Source organism: Nerophis lumbriciformis, linkage group LG14 (genome assembly GCF_033978685.3).
Source record: "Nerophis lumbriciformis linkage group LG14, RoL_Nlum_v2.1, whole genome shotgun sequence".
Classification (NCBI taxonomy): domain Eukaryota; kingdom Metazoa; phylum Chordata; class Actinopteri; order Syngnathiformes; family Syngnathidae; genus Nerophis; species Nerophis lumbriciformis.
Window position 1 is genome coordinate 36,190,956 of NC_084561.2, and position 19,864 is coordinate 36,210,819.

The window sequence follows — 19,864 nt, forward strand, 5'->3', positions numbered from 1 at the left end:
AAAAAATAAAAAATAAAATATATATATATATATATATATATATATATATATCAAATCAAATCAAATCAACTTTATTTATATATATATATATATATATATATATATATATATATATATATATATATATATATATATATATATTCATTTATTTATTTATTTTTTTTCCTTGTGCGGCCCGGTACCAGCGGCCCGGTGGTTGGGGACCACTGATATAGATGATCTTTGACTAACTTTTTCGCAAAAAAAAAAAAAAAAACCTCTGTAACTTTGACAAAATACATGTCTACTGTAGAGGACACTAGTTGTCTGGATATTGAGCAAAAAGGTCTGGTTTTTTTTATATCAAGAAAAGTGCACTTGTTATTAGTGAGAATATACTTATTTTAAGGTATTTTTGGGTTCATTGAGGTTAGTTAATTTTACTTGTTTTGGAAAGTCTTGACAAGCCGAATTTTCTTGTTCTATTGGCAGATAATTTTGCTTAGTTCAAATAAAATACCCCTCATTTTTGTATTTTTTTTTCTTGTTTTTGAACACTGACTTTTTGCAGTGCAGTAGGGTGTTAGGGGCGGCCTGGCTCGGTTGGTAGAGTGGTCGTGCAAGCAACTTGAGGGTTCCAGGTTCGATCCCCGCTTCCGCCATCCGAGTCGCTTCCGTTGTGTCCTTGGCAAGATGTTTTACCCACCGGCTCCCAGTGCCACACACCCAGATATTGGGTTTCACTATGTAAAAGCGCTTTGAGTCACTAGAGAAAAGCGCTAAATAAATATAATTCACTTCACTTCACCTCAGTTTGACATCCGTTGCCTCAAAGGACATGAGCACGTACCGCTATTTTATTCTCTCTTTGGTGAAAGAACAGGAAATAATACGTTTGTCAAATAAAATGGATTGTAAGTGCTTGGTTTTCATTAATTCCATTGACGTTTTAGAAACTATTTGGGATTCTGACAGTTGGCAACCGTGTTTGTTGTCAAAGCCCACTGATATTTGTACACCTGAACTAACTGTAAGTACTAGAGATGTCCGATAAGGGCTTTTTTGCCGATATCCGATATTGCCCAACTCTTAATTACCGATTCCGATATCAACCGATACCGATATATACAGTCGTGGAATTAACACATTATTATGCCTAATTTTGTTGTGATGCCCCGCTGGATGCATTAAACAATGTAACAAGGTTTTCCAAAATAAATCAACTCAAGTTATGGAAAGAAAAATGCCAACATGGCACTGCCATATTTATTATTGAAGTCACAAAGTGCATTATTTTTTTTTAACATGCCTCAAAACAGCAGCTTGGAATTTGGGACATGCTCTCCCTGAGAGAACATGAGGAGGTTGAGGTGGGCGGGTTTGGGGGGAGCGGGGTTGACTGGAGGGGGGTGGGGGGGGGGGTGGATATTGTAGCGTTCCGGAAGAGTTAGTGCTGCAAGGGGTTCTGGGTATTTGTTCTGTTGTGTTTATGTTGTGTTATGGGGCGGATGTTCTACCCAAATGTGTTTGTCATTCTTGTTTGGTGTGGGTTCACAGCATACTTGCCAACCTTGAGACCTCCGAATTCGGGAGGTGGGGGCGGGGGGGAATGGGGGGTGTTGAGGTGGGCGGGGTCGGGGAGCGGGGTTCAGGGGGAGGAGAATATTTATAGCTAGAATTCACTGAAATTCAAGTATTTCTTATATATATTATATATATATATATATATATATATATATATATATATATATATATATATATATATATATATATATATACTTTTTTTTTTTTTTTTTTTTTTTATATATAAATAAAATAAATAAACAAATAACCCTAACCCCTAACCCTAACCCTAACCCTTGTTGTCCGGCTGGAAATCGGGAGAATGGTTGTCCCGGGAGATTTTCGGGAGAGGCACTGAAATTCGGGAGTCTCCCGGAAAATTCGGGAAGGGTTGGCAAGTATGGTTCACAGCGTGGCGCATATTTGTAACAGTGTTAAAGTTGTTTATACGGCCACCCTCAGTGAGACCTGTATTCACTTGTGTGTGTGAAAAGCCGTAGATATTATGTGATTGGGCCGGCACGCAAAGGCAGTGCCTATAAGGCACGCCTCCAATATTGTTGTCTGGTTGGAAATCGGGAGAAATTCGGGAGAATGGTTGCCCCGGGAGATTTTCAGGAGGGGCACTGAAATTCGGGAGTTTCCCGGGAAAATCGGGAGGGTTGGCAAGTATGACTGGGAGACGCAACTGCTCTATACTTCTCCCTACGTCCGTGTACCACTCCGTACACATAAATTTTACTTTTCGAAACCGATACCGATAATTTCCGATATTACATTTTAAAGCATTTATCGGCCGATAATATCGGGAGTCCGATATTATCGGACATCTCTAGTAAGTATACATGCGTTTTTGTTTGTTTTAATCATTTTGCATACTATTCAAAAGCTTTGGGTGGAGTTATTATTTTCAAAAAAAGCCATCGTTTGTCATTTTCTTTCTGCAAAGCCACACATACCGTAAAAGACACGGAATGCTAAACAAGAAAATAACTGACCTGACTCTTCAAAGTCTTGGTTGGCGGTGTTCCAAGAATCTTGGATTTTCAGCAAACTGGCTTCCATGGACTTCAAATCCAACTTAGGGCAATTACACTGCGGGTAGTCGGCGCCACACTGACACCAGCAGTCATTGTCTCGGCACACAAATTGGCCCTCCTCGTTACATCCGATGTAGCTGAGAGCTGCCTGCACGAAGCTGGCCCTCAGATATTCTGGCAGAATGGCATGGAGGCCTGAGTCATGGAAAAACAAAAAAATGTCACATGGCTGACTAACCAAGTAGTTAATGTACAGCAATGTCTGTGAAAAAGTGATTGTTAAAGTAGGCTTGGAGTTTCCCTAAAGGAGGGGTTCTTAACCTTTTTGACCTTGGGGCCCTACTTTTCCACCACAAAGAGGCTCGGGGCCCACTCAAACATTAACACTGAATTAGCAATCTTACTCTTGATTTTAATCATATTCAATAATTATGTCCAACCTAGTTACCAGGATAAACCTTGTCAAATGATATTAATCCACGTGGTAGTCACAAATATTATTATCAAGGTCGAAAACAAATTACATACAATTAAGTTAAGTTAAAGTTAAAGTGCCAATGATTGTCACACACACACTAGGTGTGGCGAAATTATTCTCTGCATTTGACCCATCACCCTTGATCACCCCCTGGGAGGTGCGGGGAGCAGTGGGCAGCAGCGGTGGCCGCGCCCGGGAATCATTTTTGGTGATTTAACCCCCAATTCCAACCCTTGATGCTGAGTGCCAAGCAGGAAGGTAATGGGTCCCATTTTTATAGTCTTTGGTATGACTCGGCCGGGGTTTGAACTCACAACCTACCGATCTCAGGGCGGACACTCTAACCACTAGGCCACTGAGTAGGTTAGTTAAAGTTAAAGTTAAAGTACCAATTATTGTCACACACACACTAGGTGTGATGACATTTGTCCTCTGCATTTGACCCATCCCCTTGTTCACCCCCTGGGAGTTGAGGGGACCAGTGAGCAGCAGCAGTGGTCGCGCCCAAAATCGTTTTGATGATTTAACCCCCAATTTTTTTTATTTTTTTTAATTTATTTTTTTCATTTTGATCTATTAATTTGACCGAAGTTTCAAGTTTATTCACAATACCATATAACAATTACAATAGTAGTGAAATATCATCATTTAAAGATGTTGGTATATTCCAACCCTTGATGCAGACTGCCAAGCAGGGAGGTAATGGGTCCCATTTTTATAGTCTTATGCAGTGCTAAAATTAATACATTCTAACCAAATCAATACTAAATAATAAAAATGTGTCTTAGATTAAAGTGCAAATTAAAAAAAAACAGCTTCACCACTTTAGTCATATTTTTTGCGCTTGAGAAACCTCTCTATGACTTTAGCCCCATACAGAGTCAGGTATAGAGAGTATGGACGGCTAAATGAGAGGGGCCATATTTGGTGCATGCAACTAAGTCGTTCTGATGTTAGTTTTCCTGACAAAATCAACTAAAATAATATGTCTAAATATACAGTCGCGATCAAAAGTTTACATACACTTGTAAAGAACATAATGTCATGGCTGTCTTGAGTTTCCAATAATTTCTACAACTCTTATTTTGTTGTGGTAGAGTGATTGGAGCACATACTTGTTGGTCACAAAAAACATTCATGAAGTTTGGTTCTTTTATGAATTTATTATGGGTCTACTGAAAATGTGAGCAAATATGCAGGGTCAAAAGTATACATACAGCAATGTTAATATTTGGTTACATGTCCTTTGGAAAGTTTCACTGCAATAAGGCGCTTTTGGTAGCCATCCACAGGCTTCTGGTTGAATTTTTAACCACTCCTCTTGACAAAATTGGTGCAGTTCAGCTAAATCAGGCATGTGATTTGACCACAATGAAAAAGACTGAAAAAATTTCCGGGGGTCTGGGGGACGAAGGCCCCCAGCCAGGTCCAGGGCGGTGCCTTGGTGGGGGGACAAGGGGGGCGATGCCCCCCGAAGCTCCTGGTTTTTCACCAATTTAACATGCTAAAATTAACAAAGACAGCACCATTTGAAGAAAATATTTTAGTGTTTAAAGACATTAAAACATCATTAATAGAACATACATAACCCAATTATCCTAATGAATCACGGTATATGGTTCAGTCCCAACAGTATTTAGTCACTAAAAAAGTATCAGTGGTGTAACAGGTTTGCCAAGATTTATTATTATACAAAATATATTTTAAAGTTAAGACTATTACATGATATATGCTATCAGAAAGTAGCATTAATTGTAAAATACATAACCACTAATAACAATTCACAGTTTTAATGTATATGCCTAATTGCCTACAAGTTTAGTTATAAATATAACAAAATACCAAATGTAAACTTTTCATTCTTTTCGCCAAAATAGGATATAAAATTATGAAAATAATTAAACATGTTTAGTATTGTTTACTCATATTTGAAAATAGGAAATAATAATAATGTGAGGACACTGACATATTGCATGAAACAAGTGTGAAAATATTTACCTTCAAGATTGTTACACCACTGACAATATTGTTTCAAGAGACTACATAAGAACTTAATATTATAAAATAGTGTTATATGCAAATTTATTTCAAATTAATTGTTAACTGGAATCAATAATGCGACTCTTTGAATTTCTGTAATTTCATTATATATTTTCACGTGGCTTTTTATTTTTACAAAAACCCATTTATATTTCGCAAAGCAATAATTGGTTAATATTTAAAACAAATATGCGTATTTCGCAAGCAAATATTTTTTAGCTTACCTCATTATTAACAACCCTGTCTGCAACTGAAGTGGGTTGTTTGGGTGGATCTTTCCTCTCGATGTCTACGGCAGTTGTCGATGTAAACAAAGGATGAAGTCCGTAAGGTTTGCTCACTTTCGGTTGACATCCAAGAGTACCAGCTAGTGAAAAGTTTGTTTTCCTTGCTTCAAGTCGTTTCATATGTTTTTGACGTTTCGCGTGTACTTCCAAAGCCTTGAAACCTCGTGATCCATAGTCAATATTATCATGACACCACGTGCAGAGAACCTTTCCGGGACGATCGATTTTCCGAATAAAATCACAGAACAAAGTCGTAACTTCCTTCTTCCCAACAGTATCAGTGATTTCCCTTTCCATCCAGTCCCATCGAAACGTATTTTTGACATGTTTATCAATTTCTTTTACTCGTAAAGCGTCCTTTCTCTCGAGAACCGACATCGTTTACATATGGAAAATGGCGGTAATAACCATTATGAATGATGACGTTATTAACGTCATCATTCATAACAGATGTCCTGATTGGTCACAAGGAACATATCGACCAATCAACTACGGCGTAATATAAACTACGTCTCGAGTCTTGATTTAGGGTCGGAAAAAAAAACGGAAAAACGGGAGATAATTTTTTTTCCCCCCCGAGATTAAAAAAGGCGGAATTCTGACTTTGCCTGGCTAAATGTGTTGGTTTTCTGACATGGACTTGTTTCTTCAGCATTGTCCACACTTTGGGAAGGCCATTGTAAAACCTTAATTCTAGCCTGATTTAGCCATTCCTTTACCACTTTTGACGTGTGTTTGGGGTCATTGTCCTGTCGGAACACCCAACTGCGCCCAAGACCCAGGCATGGTGTTCCTGGGATTAAAGGCCTCACCTTTTTTCCTCCAAACACATTGCTGGGTATTGTGGCCAAACAGCTACATTTTTGTTTCATGGGCGCAGTTGGGTGTTCCAACAGGACAATGACACCAAACACACGTCAAAAGTGGTAAAGGAATGGCTAAATCCGGCTAGAATTAAGGTTTTAGAATGGCCTTCCCAAAGTGTGGACAATGCTGAAGAAACAAGTCTGTCATGACTGGGGGATCGCAGCTTACTGCGGGGTTCGTTCCCCCGGGATGCAGACGGAACACTCCGGACAGGACGTGCAGGTAAGAACATGGTTTATTGTCGAAATCCAGCAAGTACAAAAAACTAAAAACAAGTCAGAGGAAAAACGTGCCGATCGCACTGGACGGTAACGCTAATACTTGGCATAAACTTAGAGATAAGGAATACTCACGTAACTGTGGCCAGAAGCAAACAATGAAGCTAGGCCGACTGACCAGCAAAGGCAGGCTTAAATAATGCCTCTGATTAGTGCTCGGGAAACAGGTGAGTGTCCCGAACACCAATCAGAGACAGGTGAAAATAATAAGCAACCATGGTAACTACAACAAACTCAAGGGTGCACAAAATAGGAACTAAGGGAGTCCAAAACTAACAAAACATAACTAAAACATTTTTCAGCGCCGTGTGTAATGTTATTTATTTTCAATGGGACATTTAAAGTTTTGGTGTTGTTTACTGGCGTCATATTGCAGTCTACACGTATCTCTTATGCCATCTACTGGTCACACTTTTCACTACACCATGTACCAAATAAAATAGCTCGGAGGTCGGTAAGCACAACCGGAATTATTCCCTACATTAGGCGCACCGGGTTATAAGGCGCACTGTCCATTTTTGAGAAAATTAAAGGATTTTAAGCGCTCCTTATAGTCGGAAAAATACGGTATGTCAACGTTGGTGTCTGCCTCCAATGTATTGTTTGTAATCACTGCTTTGTACACGCCTATGCTTTCTTGAATACTTTTCGGTGGCGAGTCATGGCTTCCTAATTTCATTATCACCATATTCACTTGAATACTGAACCGATGCTGCTTTTAACCGCAATATTTATTAGTTTAGTTGGAAATATCGGTGAGACATGCAGAAAAGGTGCAATTTTGAAGCAACATTTTGCCTGGCAAAGTGTATTCATGAATTCACTGTTAATTAGAGATGTCCGATAATGGCTTTTTTGCCAATATCCGATATTCCGATATTGCCCAACTCTTAATTACCGATTCTGATATCAACCGATACCGATACATACAGTCGTGGAATTAACACATTGTTGTGCCTAATTTTGTTGTGATGCCCCTCTGGATGCATTAAACAATGTTACAAGGTTTTCCAAAATAAATCAACTCAAGTTGTGGAAAAAAGTGCCAACATGGCACTGCCATATTTATTATTGAAGTCACAAAGTGCATGAATTTTTTTAACATGCCTCAAAACAGCAGCTTAGAATTTGGGACATGCTCTCCCTACTTAATTTACGTATATTCATACTAACACTACTTATATTTATACTAACATTGCTTATATTCGTACTAACATTGCAGCTATTAATACCTCAATGAATGACTTGCTTATATCAAATGTATTACTGACTTACTTACTTACTTCCAAATTATTAATTACTTATTTAATGAATATTATTTACTGAAATGATGACTTATTTAAAAGTATTACTTACTTCAAAGTTATTACTTATGTACTTATTTAAAAAAAAAAACCTTTATAATTATTACTCACTTATTTAAAAAAAAAAAATTTCCTTCAAAACTATTACTTACTTATTTATTTTAAAATTCTACTTATTATTTATTATTATTAGTTATTTAAAAATAATTACCTCTTTAAAGTGATTACTTACTTCAAAATTATTACTAACTTAATGTACTTATATCACATTTATTACTGATGTTCTTACCTCCTAATGTGTACTTACTTCAAAATGATTAAATTATTAATTACTTTTTTTTTAAATACCTACTTTTAAAAAAATAGTACTTACTTTTAAAATGCTTTTACTTCAAAATGATTACTTATTTAGAATAGTTACTTATTTAAAAAGTAATTACCTACTTCAAAACGGTTACTTTTTGATGTAAAATATTACTTACTTCAAAATTATTACTTACCTTTTTGAAATATTTATTACTTCAAAAATATTACTTATTTAAAATAAATTACGTATTTAAAAATGATTACTTATTTAAAAAGTATTACTTACTTATTTTAAAATATTTATTACTTCAAAAATTATTACTTATTTACAAATAATTACATATTTTAAAATGATTACTTATTTAAACATTATTACTTACTTATAGGTTGAGGTGGGCAGCGTTGGGGGAGTAGAGGGTAGCGGGGGGTGTATATTGTAGCGTCCCGGAAGAGTTACTGCTGCAAGGGGTTCTGGGTATTTGTTCTGTTGTGTTTATGTTGTGTTACGGTGCGGATGTTCTCCCGAAATGTGTTTTGTCATTCTTGTTTGGTGTGGGTTCACAGTGTGGCGCATATTTGTAACAGTGTTAAAGTTGGTTATACGGCCACCCTCAGTGTGACCTGTGTGGCTGTTGACCAAATATGCTTGGCATTCACTTGTGTGTGTGAAAAGCCGTAGATATGTGACTGGGCCGGAACGCAAAGGTTTATTATTGCATTTTAAAGCATTTATCGGCCGACAATACCGGACTGCCGATATTATCGGACATCTCTACTTAAAACCAAGCAGTCCATACTCTCTTCTCTGGCACCATATCGTCATTACTACTATAAGTGGTGGAAAAGTGATTGCAATTGAGTACCGCTGCGGCCCATAGCTGAGGAACATATTTTTTTTGTGCGGCCCGACAATGGGCCACGGTGAGGGTAGGCCGCCTTAAAACATGCAAGACCCTCTCTTGATGTTCTGCCTCCTGACATATGCTTGGGATAATGTGCAATATGCCCACTGAAAGTTTTATTTTAGCTGCACAATTCTGCTGCTTTTGTTCTCAGTCATTACAGCCTGGTATACACTTCAAAGACTTCTGAGTGAGGATTGTACAAAAAAAAAAAAAAAAGACAGACAGAAGCTAAATTCATTCTGACACTCTTGTGCTGCAGTTATGGGTTTGCCGGAAAAAAAGACACCGTGACAATTCCATCAGAAATAGTGTGAGTTCAATTATGGATGGTCAACCTTGCAAATGAATCTTGTTTTCGGGGCTCTGAACCAAAACGGAGCTGACAGAATCCAGGTTGTCATAGTTACTGCATCCGAGAGGACCTGTCCTTGTTTCAGTCACCTGAAGGAAACAGAAGAAAACCAAGGCGCATGATTAGAACTGAAATTACGACTGGAATGAAAACCGACCGGAAAAAACAGTAAAAGAAAAAAAATGTACAGAACACCTAAACCAGTGTTTTTCAACCTTTTTTTTGAGTCAAAGCACAGTTTTTGCGTTGAAAAAATCCGGAGGCACATCATTAAAAACAAAACTCAGTTGATAGTAAAAATGTTCGCAATTGTTGGATATGACTTTAAACCATAACCAAGTATGCATCAATATACCGTATTTTTCGGACTATAAGTCGCAGTTTTTTTCATAGTTTTTTTCCTTTTTTATTATGCATTTTCGGACTTATACTCCGGTGCGACTTATACTCCGAAAAATACGGTAGCTCTTATCTCAAAGTAGGTGTACTGTCACCACCTGTCACATCACGCCGTGACTTATTTTGAGTTTTTTTGCTGTTTTCCCATGCATACACTGCAAAAAGTCAGTGTTCAAAAACAATAATAAAAAAATAAAAAAATTAGGGGTATTTTATTTGAACTAAGCAAAATTATCTGCCAATAGAACAAGAAAATTTGGCTTTCCAAAATAAGTAAAATTAAAGCTGCAAGCAGCGTTGGACGGGACCGACTTCTGCTGGTGTTTCCCGCCTTTACCCATTCAACAAGGTATTGTGTGTAGAATTTAGAGGACAAAAATGAATTAATTCCATTTCACATTGTCATTGCCTAGTGTTAGTCCTAAGTGTCCCAATACTTTTGCCTAGTGTTAGTCCTAAGTGTCCCAATACTTTTGCATAGTGTTAGTCCTAAGTGTCCCAATACTTTTGCCTAGTGTTAGTCCTGAGTGTCCCAATACTTTTGTCTAGTGTTAGTCCTAAGTGTCCAAATACTTTTGTCCAGTGTTAGTCCTAAGTGTCCCAATACTTTTGCCTAGTGTTAGTTCTAAGTGTCTCAATACTTTTGCATAGTGTTAGTCCTAAGTGTCCCAATACTTTTGCATAGTGTTAGTCCTAAGTGTCCCAATACTTTTTCCTAGTGTTAGTCCTGAGTGTCCCAATACTTTTGCCTAGTGTTAGTCCTAAGTGTCTCAATACTTTTGCATAGTGTTAGTCCTAAGTGTCCCAATACTTTTGCCTAGTGTTAGTCCTGAGTGTCCAGATACTTTTGTCTAGTGTTAGTCCTAAGTGTCCCAATACTTTTGCCTTGTGTTAGTCCTAAGTGTCCCAATACTTTTGTCTACTTTTAAATTAGCTAACCTCAATGAACCCAAAAATCCCTTAAAATAAGTATATTCTCACTAATAACAACTGTACTACTATATGAGTACGTATTTTCTATTGTTTCATTGGAAATAAAACAGCAAAGTCTATTTGGCTGTCATCTGTTTTAATTATGAGACACAATTGTGTCAAAATCATGATTTTTTTTTTTTCATGCTTGAAATAAGAAATTATTACTTTAAAAAAAGTAGTTTTATACTTGTGAGTGTTGATGACACAGCTTTGCAACAGTTGATATTCTAGTTTCAAGCATGTTTTACTCAATATAGGTCATAAAATCTCAGCAACAAGCTGTAATATCTTACTGAGATCATTTAGGACCAAAACACTTAAAACAAGTAAAACACTCTAACATAAAATTTGCTTAGTGAGAAGAATGATCTTATCAGACAGAAAATAAGCAAATATCACCCTTATTTGAGATATTTAATCTTACTTAGATTTCAGTTTTTGCAGTGTAGTGTCTTGCGCTCCTATTTTGGTGGCTGTTTCTCTTTTTTTGGTAAATTCCTGTAGCAGTTTCATGTCTTCCTTCGATCGATATTTCCCGCATCTACTTTGTTTTAGCAATCAAATATATTTCAGTTGTTTTTATCCTTCTTTGTGGGTACTGGACGCCGTCTTTGCTCCACAGTAAGTTTTTGCTGTCGTCCAGCATTCTGTTTTTGTTTACTTTGTAGCCAGTTCAGTTTTGTTCTGCATAGCCTTCCCTAAACTTCAATGCCTTTTCTAAGCGGCACTCACCTTTTGTCTATTTTTGGTTTAAGCATTAGACACCTTTTTACCTTCACACTGCCTCCCGCTGTTTCCGACATCTACAAAGCAATTAGCTACCGGCTGCCACCTACTGATATAGAAGAGTATTACACATTTACTCTGCCGAGCTCTAGACAGCACCGACACTCAACAATAACACATTATTTGCGGATTGTAATTACTGGTTTGCAAAAAATATTTTTAACCACTTTAGGGGAAATTAGATCATCTCCCTCGGCACACCAGACTGTATCTCACGGCATACCAGGACCCCAGGAAGAATAGTCTCCACTGCGGTGTAGACTAAAAGGGATCCTTAATAAACTAAACTAAACACTAGTGAAAAAGACTGACCTAAACAATCAAATCTGGAAACATATACAAACCCCGTTTCCATATGAGTTGGGAAATTGTGTTAGATGTAAATATAAACGGGATACAATGATTTGCAAATCCTTTTCAACCCATATTCAGTTGAATATGCTACAAAGACAACATATTTGATGTTCAAATTGATAAACTTTTTTTTTTTTGCAAATAATCATTAACTTTAGAATTTGATGTCAGCAACACATGACAAATAAGTTGGGAAAGGTGGCAATAAATACTAATTAATTATTTGGAACATCCCACAGGTGAACAGGCAAATTGGGAACAGGTGGGTGCCATGATTGGGTATAAAAGTAGATTCCATGAAATGCTCAGTCATTCACAAACAAGGATGGGGCGAGGGTCACCACTTTGTCAACAAATGTGTGAGCAAATTGTTGAACAGTTTAAGAAAAACCTTTCTCAACCAGCTATTGCAAGGAATTTAGGGATTTCACCATCTACGGTCCGTAATATCATCAAAGGGTTCAGAGAATCTGGAGAAATCACTGCATGTAAGCAGCTATGCCCGTGACCTTCGATCCCTCAGGCTGTACTGCATCAACAAGCGACATCAGTGTGTAAAGGATATCACCACATGGGCTCAGGAACACTTCAGAAACCCACTGTCAGTAACTACAGTTGGTCGCTACATCTGTAAGTGCAAGTTAAAACTCTCCTATGCAAGGCGAAAACCGTTTATCAACAACACCCAGAAACGCCGCCGGCTTCGCTGGGCCTGAGCTCATCTAAGATGGACTGATACAAAGTGGAAAAGTGTTCTGTGGTCTGACGAGTCCACATTTCAAATTGTTTTTGGAAACTGTGGACGTCGTGTCCTCCGGACCAAAGAGGAAAAGAACCATCCGGATTATTATAGGCGCAAAGTTGAAAAGCCAGCATCTGTGATGGTATGGGGGTGTATTAGTGCCCAAGACATGGGTAACTTACACATCTGTGAAGGCGCCATTAATGCTGAAAGGTACATACAGGTTTTGGAGCAACATATGTTGCCATCCAAGCAACGTTACCATGGACGCCCCTGCTTATTTCAGCAAGACAATTCCAAGCCACGTGTTACATCAACGTGGCTTCATAGTAAAAGAGTGCGGGTACTAGACTGGCCTGCCTGTAGTCCAGACCTGTCTCCCATTGAAAATGTCTGGTGCATTATGAAGCCTAAAATACCACAACGGAGACCCCCGGACTGTTGAACAACTTAAGCTGTACATCAAGCACGAATGGGAAAGAATTCCACCTGAGAAGATTAAAAAATGCGTCTCCTCAGTTCCCAAACGTTTACTGAGTGTTGTTAAAAGGAAAGGCCATGTAAAACAGTGGTGAACATGCCCTTTCCCAACTACTTTGGCACGTGTTGCAGCCATGAAATTCTAAGTTAATTATTATTTGCAAAAAAAAAAAAAGTTTATGAGATTGAACATCAAATATGTTGTCTTTGTAGTGCATTCAACTGAATATGGGTTGAAAAGGATTTGCAAATCATTGTATTCCGTTTATATTTACATCTAACACAATTTCCCAACTCATATGGAAATGGGGTTTGCACAATGCATTGAATTTTCTGTAGACCTTGTGCAAATTAAGCCATGAACAAGGCAAGGGAAGGATTTTGTGGGTGTGTGTGCAACAAATGATCTTCAGAGCAAAGCAAAATGAGTAATTTGTGATGTTTTTAGAAAGCCACAGCAAATCGGCCATTGCAAATGTGAAAAAACCTAAAGATCAGAAAACAACTGAGGCCCAAGATGATTGTAAAAATGCATTAATGTTTCATGACTGCAGAGGCAATAACACATCACAAGTGAGCAACAAAATCCATGATAGAATTAAACAAGGTATGTTTGTGTAAAATTGATGTTCTACACTGTTTTATTTATGATGTTAAACAAAAAAAACAAACCCTGTTAGAACAGTGTAGCCAGACATTATTAGAGCAAAGTTAGAGGTGACATGCTGAGCAGACACCATGGTGTTGTTTTCTGATGTGAAATAGGTTGTTTGCAACTTGCTCAAAGTTACATATAGCAAAAAGTAGTTAGGACACACCTTCTCATTTCAATGCGTTTGCTTTATTTTCATGACTATTTACATTGTAGATTGTCACTGAAGGCATCAAAACTATGACACATGTGAAGTGAAAACCATTCCAGGTGACTGCCTCTTAAAGCTCATCGAGAGAATGCCAAGAGTGTGCAAAGCAGTAATCAGAGCAAAGCGTGGCTATTTTGAAGAAACTGGCATATAAAACATGTTTTCAGTTATTTCACCTTTTTTTTTGCCAAGTACATAACTCCACATTCACAGTTTTGATGCCTTCAGTGACAATCTGCAATGTGTTAGTCATGAAAATAAAGGAAACACATTGAATGAGAAGGTGTGTCCAAACCTTTGGCCTGTATATATATATATTTCCATGGAAATGCCCCCCTCTCATAGTTGCCAACCTTGAGACCTCCGATTTCGGGAGGCGGGGCATGGTTGGGGGCGTGGTTAAGAGGGGAGGAGTATATTGACAGCTAGAATTCACCAAGTCAAGTATTTCATATATATATATATATATATATATATATATATATATATATATATATATATATATATATATATATATATATATATATCTACATCCTGAAAATATGCAAACAAAACAGTGTTTAGATAATTGATACTTCAAACTTGCATAAATATAACATGAATATAACATAACTTGGCTTCTGAGAGCTTAAAAATGTAATGAATAAAATGCTAAAGTTGTTGATAAACAAGCAATTATTTTAATAATTAAATATGGTCATTTTAAATGAATTATTATGATAATTTAAAATGTATTATTTCAAATATGTTTATTTTAATGTACCGGTATAATTCTATGGTTGGATGTAATAAGGAGTCAGAAAAAATACAAAACATTTTTTTTTTAATGTTTTTAGCAAAATATAGTACAAATGTATTTAGTTATTTAGTTTTTTTTTTTTTTTAATTAATAAATATATTTATTTTTAGATAAGATAAACATAATAATACAATGTATCTCTAGTCTGGATGATTTAGTTCTTGTCACCCTGTTGTCCTCCCATAGTGAAAAAAGGCTGTCCTCACTCAGGTCCGCATGGAGCTGGAGGGGGCGTGGCCTCCAGCTCCGGCTGAAAATCGGGAGATTTTCGGGAGAATATTTGTCCCGGGAGGTTTTCGGGAGAGGCGCTGAATTTCGGGAGTCTCCCGGAAAATTCGGGAGGGTTGGCAAGTATGCCCCCTCTACCTCAAAGAACGACTCACCCCCAAATCCTCCACACGACACCTCCGCTCCGGACAGGCTAACCTCCTCCAACCTCCGAGGACAAAGCTACAAACAATGGGAGACAGGGCTTCCTGCTCCGCCGCTCCCAGTCTGCGGAACACTCTCCCTGACCACCTGAGGGCACCACAGACTGTGGATGCTTTTAAAAAAAGCTTCAAAACCCTTCTTTTTTAAAAAAACTTTTTTTTAGATATATGCATACTAGTTCTAGCTATTAGGCTGTTCTAGTTTTTATTTGTATTATCTGTTTATTTATTTATTTTTATTTTTTTAATACACTAGCATTTTGAGGTTGTTTACTCAATTTAAAAAGCTTTTTGCAAATAAAATCTATTATTATTATTATATGTATGTGTGTATATACAAATGTGTGTGTATTTATGTACTATTTATTTCCCCCCCCAAATGTCCATATTTTCACAATTACTAACTATCGAATACAAGAAAGAAAAAAATAGTAATTAAATGAAAATGTTAGTGGACCAGCGGCACAAACAATCAAGTGTGCTTCAGGGACTGTGTCCCTTGCAGAAGTGTTGTCCATGTTGTGGGAACCAGAATATTGGTAGCAGAAAGAAACAACCCCTTTTGTGTGAGTGGGTGTGTATGAGTGTGAATGGGTGAGGGAGGTTTTTTTTTTTGGGTTGAGCACTAGTTGAAAGTTTATCGTGTGTTTTTTTCTATGTTGATTTAATAAAAATAAAATTAAAATAAAATACAGTCATCACACAAGATAAAAACAAAACAAAAAAAAAACAACAACTATCGAATACAAATTGTTAGTCAGTCTAAAGAATTAGTTCAGTGTAGGGAATGCGTGCAAAATAAAGTTTGCAGGACGATATATTGTCCCACAAGTTATATATTATACTATATTACTGTCCGCATTATTTTAAGACCCAATTAAGCACTAATGTGATCATAAAATATATTAACAACGCGATAATCTTTGATTTCTCATTTGTTTTGCTTTACCATTGTAATTGGAAGGTTAATAACTTCTAATTACCCTCATTAAGTAAACAATTAAAATAAAATTGACTCTCAATCTGTGTTGGCAAAATACTGTGCTTTTTCCCCAGTTGTAAAAACTGGGTCAGGTGATTTGTTATGTTGTTTTTCTTTTGCCATAACTTTCCAACTAAATTGGGCATACTTGCTCGTTCGGCCGTGACGCTGGGATCATCTTGCTCAATCATTTAAAAGTCGAAATATTTCTACACTGGACATTTGGCTTTGCAATCATCTTATGTACCATATTTTCCGGTCCATAGAGCGCACCGGATTATAAGGCGCATTAAAGGGGTCATGTACACACTTCCTTGTGGTCTACATAACATGTAATGCTGGTTCTTTGGTCAAAATGTTGCATAGATTATGTTTTACAGATCATCTTCAAGCTGCTTTCAGACAGTGCAACAATAACGCCCAACATGTGTCCAGTGAAAAACCGTCGAACAGGAACTCTCTAATAACTAAAGTTCCTTGGGTGAATAATGTAAACTCACTACACCGGTATGTTTTAGTGCTTTCATGGCGAGTTTACTGACAGATATAAGTAAGGACTTTACGCTACTTTATATCACAAATGGCAAGAGGGTGCATGGGAGTTTGCCCAACCAGTCTACATGTGCTTTGTGGACTTGGAGAAGGCATTCGACCGTGTCCCTCGGGAAGTCCTGTGGGGAGTGCTCAGAGAGTATGGGGTATCGGACTGTCTGATAGTGGCGGTCCGCTCCCTGTATGATCAGTGTCAGAGCTTGGTCCGCGTTGCCGGCAGTAAGTCGGACACGTTTCCAGTGAGGGTTGGACTCCGCCAAGGCTGCCCTTTGTCACCGATTCTGTTCATAACTTTTATGGACAGAATTTCTAGGCGCAGTCAAGGCGTTGAGGGGATCTGGTTTGGTGGCTGCAGGATTAGGTCTCCGCTTTTTGCAGATGATGTGGTCCTGATGGCTTCATCTGGCCAGGATCTTCAGCTCTCGCTGGATCGGTTCGCAGCCGAGTGTGAAGCGACTGGGATGAGAATCAGCACCTCCAAGTCCGAGTCCATGGTTCACGCCCGGAAAAGGGTGGAATGCCAAAATGTGAACTATTTTGTAGAGTCAGCAGCTGGAAATAGCTCCAGCCTCCCCACGACTCCGAGAGGGACAAGCAGTAGTAAATGGATGGATGGATGAATGGTATTACAAAATAGACGTTTGTATGAGTTTATCAAGCATGTATTGAAATGAACAATAATGCTTAAACGTCCATACGCAATTAGATGAGTATTTACAAAACCCCAAACCAGTGAAGTTGGCACGTTGTGTAAATCGTAAATAAAAACAGAATACAATGATTTGCAAATCCTTTTCAACTTATATTCAATTGAATAGACTGCAAAGACAAGATATTTAATGTTCAAACTGAGAAACTTTATCTTGTTTTTCAAATAATCATTAACTTAGAATTTAATAGCAGCAACACAAGTTGGCACAGGGGCATTTTTACCACTGTGTTACATGGCTTTTCCTTTTAACAACACTCAGTAAACGTTTGGGAACTGAGGAGACCCATTTTTGAAGCTTACCAGGTGGAATTCTTTCCCATTGTTGCTTGATGTACAGCTTAAGTTGTTCAACAGTCCGGGGTCTCCTTTGTCGTATTTTACTCTTCATAATGTGCCACACATTTTCAATGGGAGACAGGTCTAGACTACAGGCCGGCCAGTCTAGTACCCACACTCTTTTTACTATGAAGCCACGCTGTTGCAACACGTGGCTTGGCATTGTCTTGCTGAAATAAGCAGGGGCGTCCATGATAAGGTTGCTTAGATGGCAACATATGTTGCTCCAAACCCTGTATGTACCTTTCAGCATTATTGGTGCCTTCACAGATGTGTAAGTTACCCATGCCTTGGGCACTAATACACCCCCATACCATCACAGATGCTGCCTTTTGAACTTTGCGCCTATAACAGTCCGGATGGTTCTTTTCCTCTTTGTTCCGCAGGACACCACGCCGACAGTTTCCAAAAACAATTTGAAATGTCGACTCGTCAGACCAGAGAACACTTTTCCAATTTGCATCAGTCCATCTTAGATGAGCTCGGGCCCAGCAAAGCCAGCGGCATTTCTGGGTGTTGTTGATAAATGGCTTTCGCTTTGCATAGTAGAGTTTTAACTTGCACTTACAGATGTCGCGACGGACTGTCGTTACTGACAGTGGTTTTCTGAAGTGTTCCTGAGCCGCATGTGGTGACATCCTTTACACACAGATGTTGGTTTTTGATGCTGTGCCGCCTGAGGGATCCAAGGTCACGGGCATTGCCGCTTACGTGCAGGGATTTCTCCAGATTCTCTGAAACGTTTGATGATATTACAGACCGTAGATGGTGAAATCTCTAAATTCAAATGTCCGCTTCCATGTGGAATGCCTTGTCTCGTTGTCTTTTAGGCAGACTACTGTCCTTCACTTGGAATGTGTAAAGTGTGGGAAATTGGTATGCAGCTGTACCAAACCGAAGGGTCCATACAGACAAATCGGAATACCAATACAATCGACACTGATTACCCTTACTGCATATGTGGAGACATTTTTTTTTCCATGCATGAGAACTACCAAAACAGACTCACTGACAACCGTGAAACAGTTTGGACCACTGGTTTGTATTTTGATGCCCGCAGTTATTTTCACAGCAGTGGCACACAACACAATGTTGAACCACCTGCTGCATAGTTGAGAAAAGAATACCATTTTGTGATTCTATTGTCAAGTGATTACTTCAATCACAGTTATTTGAGAGGCTTTTGTCATCCTTCTAAACCCACAGACAATGACGGTCCCCTGATGCGAGGGAGGGTTTCACCTCCAATATAATAGTTTCTCCCTGTGGAAACCTGTGTGGGAGGTGTCACCTCTGCATAAGACAAGAAATGGCCCTCAAAGTAAACAAAAATGAAAGGAGAATATTGAAAAACTTTGCTTAGCATTCTATTCCGTTCCATTCCCGAGGGAATTCTGTCAACATAACCCCAATTAAAGGTAACAAAAGACCTAAATATATCAAATATTAGAAGTTGTGGTTCGGCTGTGTGGCAAATACAATTTTCTTATCAGTCTGTATAGATCAGAGTTCTCGGAATTGTGTACTTACTAGAGCTACTTTTACAAAATGAAATTGGCTGAGAGCTACTCAGTTTTGTAACATTTACTTTCAACCCAAACAAACTAAATAAGCTTGTTTTGTCCGAACATGAAAAAATGCTTGCTATCCCCAACTCAATTTTGTTCCTCCGTATATTGCATTTTGGTATCCGTTTCTTTCCCGTGTATATCACATTATGAACTGAAAGCATGAATGTTATTCCGCTGTTTGACAAACTGCAGATCAGACAAACATTTGTTAAAGGGGGAACATTATCACAATTTCAGAAGGGTTAAAACCATTAAAAATCAGTTCCCAGTGGCTTATTATATTTTTCGAAGTTTTTTTCAAAGTTTTACCCATCACGCAATAGCCCTAAAAAAAGCTTCAAAGTGCCTGATTTTAACCATCGTTATAAACACCCGTCCATTTTCCTGTGACGTCACATAGTGAATACAAACAAACATGGCGGAAAGAACAGCAAGCTATAGCGACATTAGCTCGGATTCAGACTCGGATTTCAGCGGTTTAAG

At 38.1% G+C, this 19,864-nt stretch overlaps 1 protein-coding gene across 1 annotated transcript in view; it reads right to left on the minus strand.

Moving 5' to 3' along the window:
* LOC133616381 (BMP/retinoic acid-inducible neural-specific protein 3-like) overlaps positions 1 to 19,864 on the minus strand; it is a 290,364-nt gene that overhangs the window by 63,495 nt on the left and 207,005 nt on the right. The window contains exons 5-6 of the mRNA XM_061975560.2: positions 9,383 to 9,488; positions 2,541 to 2,777 (exon numbers count right to left, since the gene is read on the minus strand). Coding sequence (XP_061831544.2) covers positions 2,541 to 2,777; positions 9,383 to 9,488 — 343 coding nt within the window. The remainder of the gene's footprint in view (positions 1 to 2,540; positions 2,778 to 9,382; positions 9,489 to 19,864) is intronic.